General features: G+C 39.7%; 1 protein-coding gene across 2 annotated transcripts in view; it reads left to right on the forward strand.

Moving 5' to 3' along the window:
• Nucleotides 1-14,273, forward strand: part of ABCC3 (ATP binding cassette subfamily C member 3) — a 48,186-nt gene that overhangs the window by 18,385 nt on the left and 15,528 nt on the right. For both annotated transcript variants that reach the window (XM_030461883.1, XM_030461884.1), the window contains exons 6-15: nucleotides 547-608; nucleotides 1,671-1,802; nucleotides 5,718-5,936; nucleotides 7,633-7,810; nucleotides 8,283-8,444; nucleotides 9,536-9,628; nucleotides 10,934-11,137; nucleotides 12,402-12,548; nucleotides 12,933-13,020; nucleotides 14,005-14,071. In XM_030461883.1, coding sequence (XP_030317743.1) covers nucleotides 547-608; nucleotides 1,671-1,802; nucleotides 5,718-5,936; nucleotides 7,633-7,810; nucleotides 8,283-8,444; nucleotides 9,536-9,628; nucleotides 10,934-11,137; nucleotides 12,402-12,548; nucleotides 12,933-13,020; nucleotides 14,005-14,071 — 1,352 coding nt within the window. The remainder of the gene's footprint in view (nucleotides 1-546; nucleotides 609-1,670; nucleotides 1,803-5,717; nucleotides 5,937-7,632; nucleotides 7,811-8,282; nucleotides 8,445-9,535; nucleotides 9,629-10,933; nucleotides 11,138-12,401; nucleotides 12,549-12,932; nucleotides 13,021-14,004; nucleotides 14,072-14,273) is intronic.

The raw sequence follows: 14,273 nt of genomic DNA on the forward strand, positions 1-14,273 counted from the left end.
TCTTTAAATTACATTTATGAACACTGAATTGTAGTATTAATCAAGAGTGGGTTTTGTGAAGATGGTGGTCTACTTGCTTAACAATTCATTTCAAGTTAGCTAAAGTCTATAAGCATTGTCTTAATAAATGAGTTCTATATGTGTTGGGAGTAGATATGGAAAAGTATTAATAATAGAAGTTATTAGTGGTGTCACAAGTTGAATTTCTTCTCCAATTCATAAAGTGGTCTCTATAATTTGATTTATGTTTGAATCAAGCTGAAAGAAAATTTGAGTTCATTTCCTAAAATGAACATTTCAGAAACTGTAGAATGACATTTCACTTTATGTAAGTGTGATTTAAAGGCAGTATATCAAGCAGTTTTTAAAGATAAAGAGAGGTCTGCATCACATGGGAAATGAAGGAAATCAATTTAATGACACAGGGACATACATGTAATATACCATATAATACACTAAAGTTGATGAAAATGGAGTGTCTTGTTAAAGGAATGGTAAATGTCTTTCTTTATTTTGGCTTTTTTCCTTCCCTTAATTTTACTATAGAATCCATGCCCAGAGTCAACTTCAGGCTTCCTGTCAAGATTGACATTTTGGTGGTTTACAAGGTTAGTTTCTCTTCTCAAGCTGTTGGACAGCTGACAGCCCCAAAACTTACTTGTGATATGTGTTGTTAGCAATGCAGAGATTTTTTTTTTTCTCTGTAAGTAGCTGACGTTGGATGCTGTTCCATCCACAGTGGTGTCATCACTTTGCCTTCTTAGAAACAGCTTTCAGAGTTCTCATACTGTCCAAACTTCCTCTCTGAAGTGTGGCAACAACTGTGTCATGATTAACAGGGTATATACAGCTTGGTTGTGCTTGCCCTATGCTGGAGTATAACCTAAACCAAGATGTAAGACTTCCACAAGATAATTCTTGGCAACGTTTCACCCAGCTGAGGATGCGTTGTGGGTCCTGTTGAGGTTCATGGGTGAATTCTTTTTTATAAGGATGTGCAAGAGGGAAATGAGTTCATATATACAAATGATTACCACTAACTGAAACTGCTGTCAAAAATCTTATGTATTAAAGATGCAAATTTGATATTAGTGCCATCACTCCATGATAAAGAAGTGAAACAGCTGCCAAAGGCCATGTTAAGACCCATTTTTTCCCCTAGTAGTTGAGGGTGTTGAGATCTTCATGCTTCTGCTGATGTAACATTATTATCCTCACAATAGCCCTGTAAAGTTCTTTTCCATGAAAGAGTGATATCTTATGAGGAATTGCAGTTTTCAGAGAAATCTGATACTCTTTCAACTTAAGCTTCACTTTTGCATTTTTGTCACCTTTATTCCAAGTAGACTTTGTTATCATTACTTCCAAAGCTTCACTGTTTTAACACCCCAGTTTCATTCAAACACTTCTGCTACTTAGTCTTTATTGTTCTTTTTTTTCTCCCTAAAGTGATGATTTCAATGAAATACATGTAATCAAAACCACACAATGTCCTTTCCTTAACTGCAAACATCAATATAAGGACCAAAGGGAGATGGAGGTATAATTATTACTCTTGCTTTGGAGTTGTATCTTCTTGCTTTTGTTAGCTTAATAGTCCCAGAGTTACTGGTAATGCTTTAACTACTATTACCCCAACTGAATTGGACTGTTTTTCTCTGTATGTACAGCCTGGCAATTCTTGGGTACAAAAGGCCCCTTGAAGATAAAGATTTGTGGTCTCTGAATGAAGAGGATACTTCAAAAATTATTGTGCAACAACTAAGTAGAGAGTGGGACAAAGAAAAAGCAGAGTGCAAACAGTAAGTATACAAACAGGCCTGCAAACAGTGATTGATCTGAGTCATTTCAGCTATAATAAGCTGCTCCTCTCTGAAAATCAGCCAACTAAAAATGGCACTTACCTCTTCAGCCTGTTTTTCATTCACATTTACAGTAAAATTTGCTTATTTTAATGAGTCTAGGGAGAGGCAAGCAGGAAATCTCTGGGGTTTATGTACCACCAACACACATTTTAGCAAGCTGCTTGAAATCTTCATGGGCTGGTAGTACCATGTGGAGAACAGCTGAAGATGTGGAAGCAGGAGGGATTGGGTTGCTTAGATTGTAGGAAACGAAGAGCTTTCATCACTGAGCTGGTAGATGTCTAACCCCATAATTACATCCCTTCTAGACATGCTGGAGCATACCTGGTAGGCACAAAAGGAGTTCTAAGTCTTCTAAGCCAAACAGACCTCCTTATCATCCCCCATCAGGAGTTTTTTGCCCTGATGCTATTTTAGCCTTAAGGCTCTTAACAGCTCCTAGCAGTAGAGATAGGAAAATCAAAACGTGAAAAACAGGAGAGGAACAGATATCCCACTCAGTGAACTGAGAGCCTACTTCTGTTGCCTAGAAAGTTCTTGGTCTCTGGTGGAAATGGGATGGGGTCAGAATTTGCATATAGTAACCTCAATTCTAGAGAGGATAACCTTTTTATTGCATGTTCTGCCCTATTCTAATCTTAAGATATTATCTGTTGTGCAGCAGTATTTCCTTCTCCCACTGATTAGTGTCCAAAATATTTCCAAACAAATAGATGTGATAGTTGGGTGTTTCAGTGGGAAAATGGCAGTAAGGAGGAGGCCTGCACTTCCATTTCCTTTCATTGTGGAGATTTCTTCTCTGTGTGAAGACTTTCCTCTGTTCTCTTCTGTGCATATCCTTGCCAAATTGGAAAGACCCCATTATGTGATAATATTAGGAGAGGGTTGTAAGGTTCTTGGCGAGGCTGAAGCAGAGTGTTCCACTTTGCAGCTAAAATTTGAGAGCTTTCCAGCACTAACACCAGCAGCTTGTCCACTAGTGATCCCTGTGCTCATGTGTTGTGGTTTTACTTTGTAGGGTTTTTGTTGGTTTTTTTTGTTTTTTTTTTTTTTAGTGTCTCTATTTTTATGGTCTGCATTGTCTGGGTTCTGGTCTTTTTGCACAGACATAAATCTTAATCCCTCAGGCTTTTATATAGTAAAAGGACAACTGTTGTGCAGAAGTGCCTGGGGTCCAGGAAAACTTTTCCTAGGAAACCAGAAACTGTGCTTGGAGTTTTGTCAGGGGATTCATTCATTGCATTTTGGAAGTTATTCATTCAAACTGGGGCTGGTTGGCAATGACTTTAACATAAATACTGGCTTGTATTTAGCTCAGGTAAAATTTTATGGCAAATAAAGTAATGATTCAAAGGTGGGGAACAGAGCAAAACCAAAACAAATTACTCCAGATTGCTGGATGGCACATAACTCTAAGAGATTTGTGGCTTTGCTTTATTCAGTTAGAAGTAGGTATTCTTAGTAATTATATGTCACATAATGTTAGTGGTAGATGCTTGGGTGCTGTTGCAAATACTCTTTTTTCTTAAACTCATTAAATCTGCTCTGTGCAAACTCCTATGACATGTACAGTTTGACACAACATTTTTCATGTGTTGATTGTATTTGCAGTACACACAAAGTCATTTCTTTAAAAAACCTTTATCAATTGCAACTCTTGCATAGCTAAAGCTTTAAACTTCTTTTTGTCATAATGATTATCACATTTCTCTTGTTCCTAAACCTGCAAAACCTTTTTTTATATCTTGCTTCACAGCTGTTTTGTGACTTGCTGTTAAATAACTGCTAATAATTCAGTTGCAGCTAATGAGTTACAGGAGAGATCAGTGTGGATTTAAGTTGTTCTTATAGATAATAAAGCATGCGAAGACTGTTTTTCCTTTGCTTTTGCTCTCTTTGCATGTGTGGCTGAAGTCTCTACTCAGTCACTTTACTGGTAAGTGCAGTTGCTGCTGAGAAAGTTAGAGCTGTGCTGGATGGAGAACGAGCTGGCTATTTTGCTTACTTTTTAGTTATCTTTTCACTTTATGCTTAATGAAATAAAATTGAAGATTCAGGTCCTTGTCATCATCACTGAGGAAGCTCTGTTTCACCATGAGATAATCAGCATCTAGTGTCTGCCCTGCTATCAATAGCAGAAACCAGGCACATGCTTTTTGCTTTTCTGAAAAACTTGGTGTGGGCAGTCCCATACCCTGCTGAAAACCTGACCTCACCTTGCTATCCATAGCAAACACCAAAATCCCATTTACTTCCTTTGTTTTTGTTTTTTTTTTTTTTTTGCTGTGAGAGAACTATTGCATTGCTGCTAGCTCACTGTAATAAATGTTTTTAATACAAAAAGCCAGGGGCAAGTAGTCTTGTTTTCTCAAATCCTTCAATGAATTTAGCAGCCTGGTTGCCATAAAAATATGGCTTTGCCCATAAACTCTCCAGGTTTGATCTGGAAGGACAAACACAGCATTGTTTGTTCTTGTCTGGGGGGGAAAATACCCAAACAACCATCTCTGTTTTAGGGTCTGCCCCTGCCCTCAAACATAATTGCAAAGAAATTGGGATTTGCAGATGCCTTTGAAAGGATGTGAACAAGTTTCTACTGAGGACTGTTAGCCACAGTGATCATTTTGAATGCTCACAGGCTGTTGGAATTATTTGACTCTGCAGCCAAAAAAATCTGCACACTCTTTATGAAGAACTGTAAATCCAACCTCACTTGGTAGTACTTACACCTTCCTGTAAGTCTTTGCTATTTCTACAGTCTCTCTTCCATCTGTCCCTTCTCATAAGGCTTATGTGCCCCAGACTCATTTCCTTCTCCCTGCTCCACCTGGACTTAACCTTCCTGGCTGACTTTCAGGAAATTGCTCTCTAGGTCCCATAACCCCCAAGAAACAACAGCAAGTCAGTATTTGCTGGCAGAAAACCTGCTAGGCTGCTCTTGGAGAGCAATTCATGGAGGAAGCAATTTCCCACAGCACCCCCTCCTTATTGGTGGGCAGCAGAAGTCAGGCACCTAAACCCCAGAAGGTTTTTCTAGAAAACCCACCCTGGAGAGCAGCATGAACCTGTTGGGTCCATTTTTCATCAGTCAGTCTCAGAGAGCTTTGTAGAAAAGGTTGCTTTCATTGGTTTATTTTATAGCTGGAGAAAAAGAGGCACAAACTAAGAAAGGAATACAACCAAACAGGGTTTAAGTGCTTTAGATTGTCATCTGAGTAAAATGTAGGCACCTAAATCCAAAGTTTCTTTCCTGGAAGATGCCTCGTACAGCTGCAGCCCAGATCTGGGAGATGTCTCAGCTTTGGAGATGCTTTGGGTTGTATTCTTTCAAGTTTCCAAGAATGCAAAATTGTATTTTGGGAGGGCTGTGCCTGCTTCCTCTCCTAGCTTGGCATGACATTCAGTGCCTCTGCCTGGAGGGATTCAGACTACTTCTTTGATCAGATGAGGTGAAGGTTTAGCACAACTACTAATTGAAAAAATCACCCAGACTCAGAAGGAGTAGGTGAGGGTTAGAAGGAGTAGGTGAGGGTTCCTTTTGTGGGGTGTGAGTCGCAACTTCTAGAGGATTCCTTTGCAAGCAATTGGAGATTCTGTCCTCTCCTAAAGGAAGTCAAGCCTTCATCTCCTACTCCTTTGGGCCACACATTCTTATCCCATAGTGACTTATTTTCTGACCTATGGAGTTCACCTCATAATTAGTGCAGAAAAAGAAAAGACTCATTACACAAAAGTGGCCTGTCCCTGAGAGCATCTGGAAAGGAGCAGACTTTTAGGTGCTACTGCAGTGCTGTACACATGGGGCAATGACATTCTTGTCATTTGTCTCCAACTGCTTGTTTCATTCCCTAGGAAAGAAGATGTGACATATATGAAGAAATCTAACTATGTGCTGAATCATGTTGGTGATGGTCCAGAAGAAGCAGAAGTTCTGATCAGAGACAAACAGCACAATAGAAAGCCTTCCTTTCTCAAAGCCATGATAAGGACCTTTGGGCCATATTTCTTAATTGGCTCCTTCTTCAAGCTGATACAAGACCTACTTTCTTTTGTCAACCCTCAGCTCTTAAGGTTGGTTTGATGTGTGAGTAGCTTCTGTAGCTTCTGCTGAGCCTGATCCATGAAGGAATTTGCATGGGCACCACATCTTTTTCTCTGTTAGTATTGTTCTTAAAGTGAGAATTCCACCAGATAATCAATAAGTAAGAAGAAGGAAAAGTGAAAATATTCTGGTGAGAATTTCACCAGATAATCAATGAGGAAGAAGAAAGGAAAAGTGAAAATACCAACATTTCTATCAACCAATTATCTTTTCTTTCCAAATCAGTGGAAAAGCACATAGTCCTCTTGGTGTATGAGAGAGGAATGGAGTTTGGGTGGAGGCCACAAGTGAATGTGGAGAAGGGGAGAAAAAAGGGCCCTGCTTCTAAATCAGTGTCTCTTAAAATAACACCAATGTGGAGCTGTGTTCTGAGATCATGTTGTTCTGGGGGTGGTTTGTGACATACCCAAAAATTTGCTAAAAAGAGAGTCCGACACAGTATGGTGACATTTAATAGCTTGCAGTCTGTCTTCTTCCAGAGTCCCTGGTGAAGTGGAGGCAGCTGGCTTCCTTCTCAGAACACATTAAGTATAATCTATTCTGGGAATTTCTCAGATTTGCATAAATTCCTGGATATGTTGTCAGTGATATCTCAAGGCATGTGATTGGGAATTTCTTCTCAAGTCTAAATTCCTGTAATCTTGGCAAATGCACTGTGAGTGGTAAGAGAAAAAGCCAGGGCTTGTCTGGCAGGTTGCACATAAGGTAGTTTTAGGTCTCTAAAAAGGCTGTTGTATTCCCATGCTGGACTAGAAGGAAGAGTTGTTCCTGAAGCTGTCCCCTTACAGCATGAACAACTGGTGCAGTGCTGAAGGAAGAGCTCTCTGGACTGCAAGAAGAAAGGTGTAGCCACCCCATGCTTCTAACACAAGGTTTTGGGGCATCATTTGTAGTGTGCAGGAGCCTTTCCCCACTGCTGGTTATTTGAGCCATGGAGTCAAATCTCTGTGACAGTTCCAAACTTAGGTCAACAGGCTGAAATATGATTTTTGAGAATGTTGGACGTGGCCATATGTTGTTCTGCTTGTTTGCCCTATAACTGTGCAGGTCTTGCAGGGAGAGCAGCTGTGTGTAGTAAGAAAGGGCTTATTAATCAAAGGTGATAGAGCCAGTTTCATGGTACTATTGTTTTACCAAAAAAGTAGTAAGGAAGAACTCTTTATGCATCTATCCAGGAGGATGTCTTTTAATGTAGCTTCTTTTGTGGGAAAACACCCCAGGCAGAAGTACTCGGGCTGCTTGAAAAGGATTTGGGTAAGAAGCTGGTTTCTCCTGCTTTACCACACTGCCCTACTCTGTCCTGTGGTTCACCTCTTGCCCTGGGGGAGTGTCTAACAGAGCTCAGACACTGAACCATGTGTTTAAATTCTGGATCTCGGGGGAAGCCTAGAGTTTCCTGTCCTATCTCATTTTCTACAGGCTTATTTGCAAATGAACTTTCTCACTGACAAAGCCTGGGGTTTTTTTCTGTTGCGTCTTTGCAATGTTGTTTGACTGACACTATAACTCAGCTTGCATCCTCCAGAGCTGTTTACTTTTTGTGGATGGAGAGAGGCTGTGGCAGGATGCCACAGTTGAGAGCTGTGTTATATCCCATTACACTTGCTACATGATTTTGATTTTTGTTTCTTTTCCCTTTTCCTTCCCCAATCTTCTGAAAAACAGTGTGTTAATCAGCTTCATTAAGAACAAAGATGCCCCAGCCTGGTGGGGATTTCTGATTGCTGCTTTGATGTTTATCTGTGCTGTGCTGCAGACACTCATACTTCACCAGCATTTCCAGTACTGCTTTGTTACTGGGATGAGGCTGAGAACTGGGATCACTGGTGTGATATACCGAAAGGTAAGACTGGAATCATTTTGTGGAACACCAGTGTACAGCCAAACAAATAGTCTCAGTTCTCAAATACTCAGGGAAGAATAACCTCCTAGAGTGTAAAAGAATGTTTATTTGAGTTTTTAGGAGTGCCTCTGATCATACTTTATTTTCTGGCAATCAACATCTTAATGTAAGTCACCAGACATATTACAGGTGAATATTGTTTCACTTTAAATATTTGGAAAAGGGATCCAGGAGAATAGCAAGGTTGGCTTTAAGTGGATTAGATACAAATGCTACATACTGCCTGAGACAGAGGTGCTCACAAGCAAACCATTTCATTGGAGATTAGGAACTGATGTAGGTGTGAATTATTTTATTCTTATTGGAGAAGCACGTTCTTGGGGAGGGTCTTCTTTTGGTAATAATTGAGAATTTCTTTGTTTTTCCATATGTATCAAGATTGTGAATCACCTGACTGCCTCTTATCTCTCAGTCTTTAGTCATCACAAACTCAGCTAAGCGCTCATCTACTGTTGGAGAAATTGTCAACTTGATGTCAGTGGATGCCCAACGTTTCATGGACCTGGTGACATTCCTGAACATGTTGTGGTCTGCACCACTCCAGATATTTCTGGCATTGTATTTCCTCTGGCAGGTACAGCCATTGTCACATTTTTTTCAGCATTTGTCTAGACGATGTGGTCGCTGCTTTTTTTGTTGCTGTTGTTATTAATTTGACCCACCACTGCTTTTTTAGAAACTTGTTGTTCTGCCTTGTAGTTAAATGGTTTGTAATGATGCACACAATCAATTAGTCTCCTAATGATTTTGCTCAGCTGGCAGGTAAGATAAGGCACTTGAAGCAAAAGATAGCCTTTATGTCTCTTCTGTTCCTACCATGCTTTGATAGGATCAATCTTGGACTCACCAAGGTGTTCCCAGTACTTGATACAAATGAGAGCTTGAGGGAAATGGTTTAAAAACCAAACAAAACAAAACAGACCTGAACATAGGAACTGTAAGCCATGTAAAAAGATTATATCAAGCCATGCAAAGAAGTTTTGTGCAAGTCAACATGAAACAAAGCTTGCCTGGAATAATTGTAATTTTTCCTTTGCTTCTTGTCTACTCCAGGTTCAGTTTGAGCACTGGCTTTGATCCTTAAAATGTTTCTATGTAATTAATCTGCATAAAACAGTAGCACCAATATAGCCATATTGATTTAGACCTGAAAGCTATTAAGCTCCATCAGCTTTGAGTTACTGCTCCACTGGTAAGCTGGACTGTGGTAGCTAGCAGTTTGTTTGCTTTTACTAACATTGAAGGTACTGGGTTAATTCATTAATTACAGTTCTCTAGGTCAGAGAGAGGCCAATGGAAAAAGCAATTTTTTGCTCAATAGTTCTCTGTTTGCATTAGTTCCAAGTTACTTTCCCGTCCCACTGAACCACTTACCAGGTAAACACAAAGCACTCTGCTCTCACCAGTGCTAGCACAATAATAATTATGCATAAAATAATAATAATACTCTAATATGTAAGTAGCATAATAAATATAAGGTGGATGCTGGCACATTTTGCTGTCTCCACCTCATAGCTGGTCTGTGGAATCTGAAAACTTCATTGGGAGGACTTTTACTTTCATTTCTGTTTCTCAAACCTACTGCTGGTTTAATGCTCACCATAGGGACCAGCAGCACTTGGGTACAACAACAACAACAACTTAACCTTTTTTCTTTCAATCAAGACTTTAGGGCCTTCTGTGCTGGCAGGAGTTGCTGTGATGGTTTTACTTATCCCATTTAATTCTGCAATAGCAATGAAAACCAGAGCATTCCAGGTAAGATGCTGCAGACAAGCTGACTTTATCTGAATTGGCAGATTTGCATTACAAGAAATGAAGACATCAGTGGTTGTCTTGGTCACTAAAGAACTGCCATTTGCACCAGCTCACTTATGAGTAAGATTTTACTGATAAATTTAGTAACTGTATCCTCTCAGTTAGGTTTTCCATAGGGAATTGAATGTTTTTTAAGAGAAAGGTGTGGCACTGAGTCAGGGGCTCTTCATGGTATTGGAGCAGTTTCTGGGATTAGCAAGAAGTTTCTTTGTCTCCATATCCCTTCACCTGGAGAAGGAGCAAGTAAATGCTGTTCCTAAAGCAGGGAAGCTTGTTTTTTACACTGGTAGTGTGTTGACTTTCACTGCTACTGAGCTGAGCTAATTTGGAATTGTTATCAAAAGTAAAAGGATCCTTTATTCCTTTCTTTGTAGTCTTAGCTGTGTCGAGTCAGAGAAGGCTGAAAAAACCAACATGATAGTGCCCTCTGGCTTGATATTAGAAAAATCTAGTAAGTGGCTTGTGCTGTGGAGCCCATTGGTGATTGTTTGGAAGATTAAAAAAAATCAAGCTGTTGAAGTAAAAAACATAAGAGTTGGAATGAATATAAATTATGACATTTAAGCACAGCCTTAGTAACAGAGGGATATTATTTCGTGCCTGAAGGAGACATCCAGACTTCCCATTAATTCACTTGGATGCTGACATGTTAATATTAACATTCCCTTTCTCCCTTGCCCATTATAAGATGCTCAGAGCTGCATAATTTGGTGTGCATGTGTGTCTGAATGCAGTTTTTCATTTTGTCTCCACAGCTGAGCAGGGATTTGTATATTTTTTTCAGGGTTGGTTTCTGGGGTTTTTTTTTGAGTAACTGAATGAAACACTGTATTCTAATGTATAGAGAAAAAATAAACTCAGAGTAACCACAATTTTCAAGGGATACCGTAATAAATATAACTTTGCATATCAGTAAAAAAACCTGAAGAAATGAAAGGAAGTAGAGTATTTTTGTGGAGGCACTGAATCTTTTTTTAAGGTGGTTTTGAATATATAAAACCCCTAGCAGCAAAAATGAGTGGAAAGCTTCCATGCTCTGCTTTTCAGCCATTTTCTTTGATTTTTGTTTTGTTTTGTGGGGGTATTGACTTGCACAGTGAGCCTACTGATAATTGTCTGGCTTTCTTTAATTATCTTTTGCATCCTCTTTAGAAATAGCTTAAGGAGCATGACAGCTGTGAGACAACATCCTCTCTTCCAGTCATTCTTCTGACACTCTGTCTCCTGTGTTTGGGAATAATTTAGGTGGAACAAATGCGACATAAAGACTCCCGCATTAAATTAATGAATGAGATCCTGGGTGGCATAAAGGTGCTGAAGCTGTATGCTTGGGAACCATCCTTTTCAGAAAAAGTGTTGGAGATCCGAAAGAATGAGCTGCAAGTTTTGAAAAAATCTGCCTATCTGAATTCTTTGTCCAACTTTGCCTGGGTCAGCGCACCATTCCTGGTAAATGGAATTTCTGTGAATTTCTAAGCTGTGCAACTATGTTTTTGAAGGATCAGTGTGAGGCTTTCTGCTTGTTAAACATACCTGGGAATAAAATGGAAATAGTTGAAAAAACCCCACGCTCTATTCACGTGATTTGAAGCAAAGTTCCCCCTTCTCTAGAGCCTTTTTGTTAATCAGCATTAATGTATTTCTTGATAAAGCCTGGCAGGGGAAGTTGAGAACAGCTGTCTCAGGAGAATTAAACCACTTCAAAGTACTTCCCATAACAAATTGAAACTAGAATTTGAAATCTTAGAGACCTTTGTGAATAGCAAAAAAAAAAAAAAAAAAAAAAAAAATTGAGTCATTTAAGACAAAGTCTGTCGTAAGCTCTTATTTCTACCTTTCATGCTATAGTGCTCTGCTTGTTTTAGTGGGAGAGTGATTTGCTATTGTGCATCCTAAAAAAAAAAAAAAAAAAAAAAGATTGATTTAATGAAAATACTAAAGCAAATGATACATTGCCAATTCTGAAATCCTTTTTCCTCAATTTTCTCTTTCCCTTCATTTTCTGCTTCGTTGCACTGTGATCCTTTTGCAGAGTGGGTTTTGCTTCTGGTAAATAAAAATATTCAGAGAAGTGCTTTGTCAAAACTACTTCTACCCAACTGTTCTCAAAACCAAAGGCCCAACCCTGCAGAAATATTCTAAGTGGCCTCCAGATCCTGCCTCTTTCGTGCTTCCTTAAAGTTAAAGCACTTCCTGAAATACACATTCCCATTCCTGCTCACTATGAGTTTCCTGCTTAGGATGGTTCCTCCATGGTGGATGGTCCCTCTCACACAGGGAACCAGCAAATAAAATGGATTTTGCTCCCTTTCCTATTGATCTTTAAGTTTTGTTCACTTAGCCTGCAGTTTACAAGGGGAAAATTTGGTTGGGTGGAGCTGGAAACACAGCCAAACCACAGCCAGATAACCACTTCTTTTATTTACCCGAGTTCTGTAGTTCACCTTTTGGATCTCCCAGTTCAACTAAATGTAGCCATTAGTCATCTGAAAGTTATTTTGTTCTGTGTGCCCTTTTTTGTACTAACTTGTTCACATAACTTGTCATTCTTAAAGCATCCTGAAAAGGTCAGAAACAGAAATATTTCTAAATATTTCTTGCCCAATTTTGTTGTTGATACTTTTATTTCAGAGATGCCTATCAGGCTTGACTGCTTTTTAAAATGCCAAAATATTACTTAGGTTTTGCAGTGGACTCTCTTTCTGGCTTTCAGGTAGCACTGACAACATTTGCTGTATATGTCTCTGTGGATGAGAAGAATATCCTGGATGCAGAAAAGGCTTTTGTCTCCCTCTCCTTGTTTAATATCTTAAAGTTTCCCCTCAGTATGCTTCCACAAGTCATTGGCAACATTGCACAGGTAAGGAGGATCCAGTCCATGTGTTGCTTTTTAACAGCTTGAACAAAAAGAACCCCAGAAGTCCCTGATTTCTGGAATGCAGAGATCCCTTGCATCTCTGCTTTTTATCTGGTTTTCTAATATCTCTCTGTATTGGAAAACCTGACATCTTCTGAGTAACCTTGCCTGTGTGAATTTTGCTTCACTAGGATGAACTCAGCTTGGTCCAAGCTTTTGGCACAGTTAAAAGCTTGAAGTTCAGCATAAGAGTGATTGCAAGGAATGAATGAGTCAGTGGTCAGGAAGTTCATGGAGTGAAAGCTTAAGCCACTCTGTGCTTTCTTTTTCAGCAGTAAGAGCAAGAAGTTAAAAGAATGATAAAATAATGCCACGCTCTTTCCTTAGGCAAGTGTTTCCCTAAAGAGAATCCAGCAGTTCCTGAGTCATGATGAACTTGATCCAAAATGTGTGGAAACAAAAGTGATTGCACCAGGTAAAGACATTGGTATTTTTCTAAATTATGCTCATACAACAAACATGGTGTATTTGCTTAGGACTTAACTGAGTTGTGGTTACTTTCTTTTTGCTTCTTTCGCAATCTTTTTTTTTTTTTTTAAAAGTATTTGCTGTTCAGACCATGTGGAAATTACCGAAGTTTCTGGCTGTATTTTTGACCTTTTGAGTTGAGTTATTTGGCCTGAGTTTGCATCTACAATAGTTAGTGCAGGACACTAACAGCACTGAATAACGAGGTGCAGCCACTGACTAGGGCCAGCAAGACCTGCTTGAACCTTTTCCACTGCACAAATGCTCAGAACATGATAAAACAGTCTTGATTTATTTTTTTTCCTGTTGGAGGCAGTATCCCATAATGAATGAACAAAGTGGGTGGTCTGAAAAAAAAAGTATTTTGTCTTGTAATGCACTTTGGTGATACTGTGGTTTGAAACCTCTTGTGTGTGATGCCAGAGGAGGGATGGCTGTGTGGCTCTCCTGCCATTACTGTCATCCTCCACCCCACCAGGAGGTAAAAAAAGCCTGCAGATCTGTAACTTGTTGGTGTGGCAAGTTGTACAGAGGCAAACAATCTGTTCTATTAAAGTCAACAGCATGCAATGGTCTCCTACCAACTTGAAAGGAGTTTCTTAAGGAAAGTTGTGCTAAGAGTTGCACGGGGATCCTGAGCAGCAAATGTTGAGTCTGCCCTCACCAGGGCAGGGTCAAGCAGGGCAGCTTTTCAGCTCCACAGCTCTGTGTGCTCACAATCTATAACTTAAGCTGTGATCAGTAATTTTCACTCTGAGCAAGACTGTCCTGTGACCCTCAGTCATGAGACTGCCCTTCCTGTGCCTGTAGAAAAGGGAACGGCAGTGTATGTGAAACACCCATAAAGATCCCTCTGTCTGCCAGTCTCTTGGACCTGCTCTTCTGTGTTACACATTTCCTGCCATCCCTGTTGTCTTTTTGTGTCATACAGGCAATGCCATCAGTGTAACAAATGGGACATTCAGCTGGGGAAAGGAGCTTAAGCCATCTTTGAAAGAGTAAGATTTCATTACACAATTGCAATACAACAGCTACCTGGTCTCTGGTTTCCAGGAGGGCTGTTTGGAAGATGTCTGTAATATCTGCAGGCTTGTTTCTGGGAAAGGTTGTTTCCACACACCCCATATGTGCATCTGTTCTGCCTTGAAAGCACTGAGCTAATCCTTGTCCCTCATGGCTTTGCAGAACAGTGCTGTAAGG

Source organism: Calypte anna, chromosome 18 (genome assembly GCF_003957555.1).
Source record: "Calypte anna isolate BGI_N300 chromosome 18, bCalAnn1_v1.p, whole genome shotgun sequence".
NCBI lineage: Eukaryota > Metazoa > Chordata > Aves > Apodiformes > Trochilidae > Calypte > Calypte anna.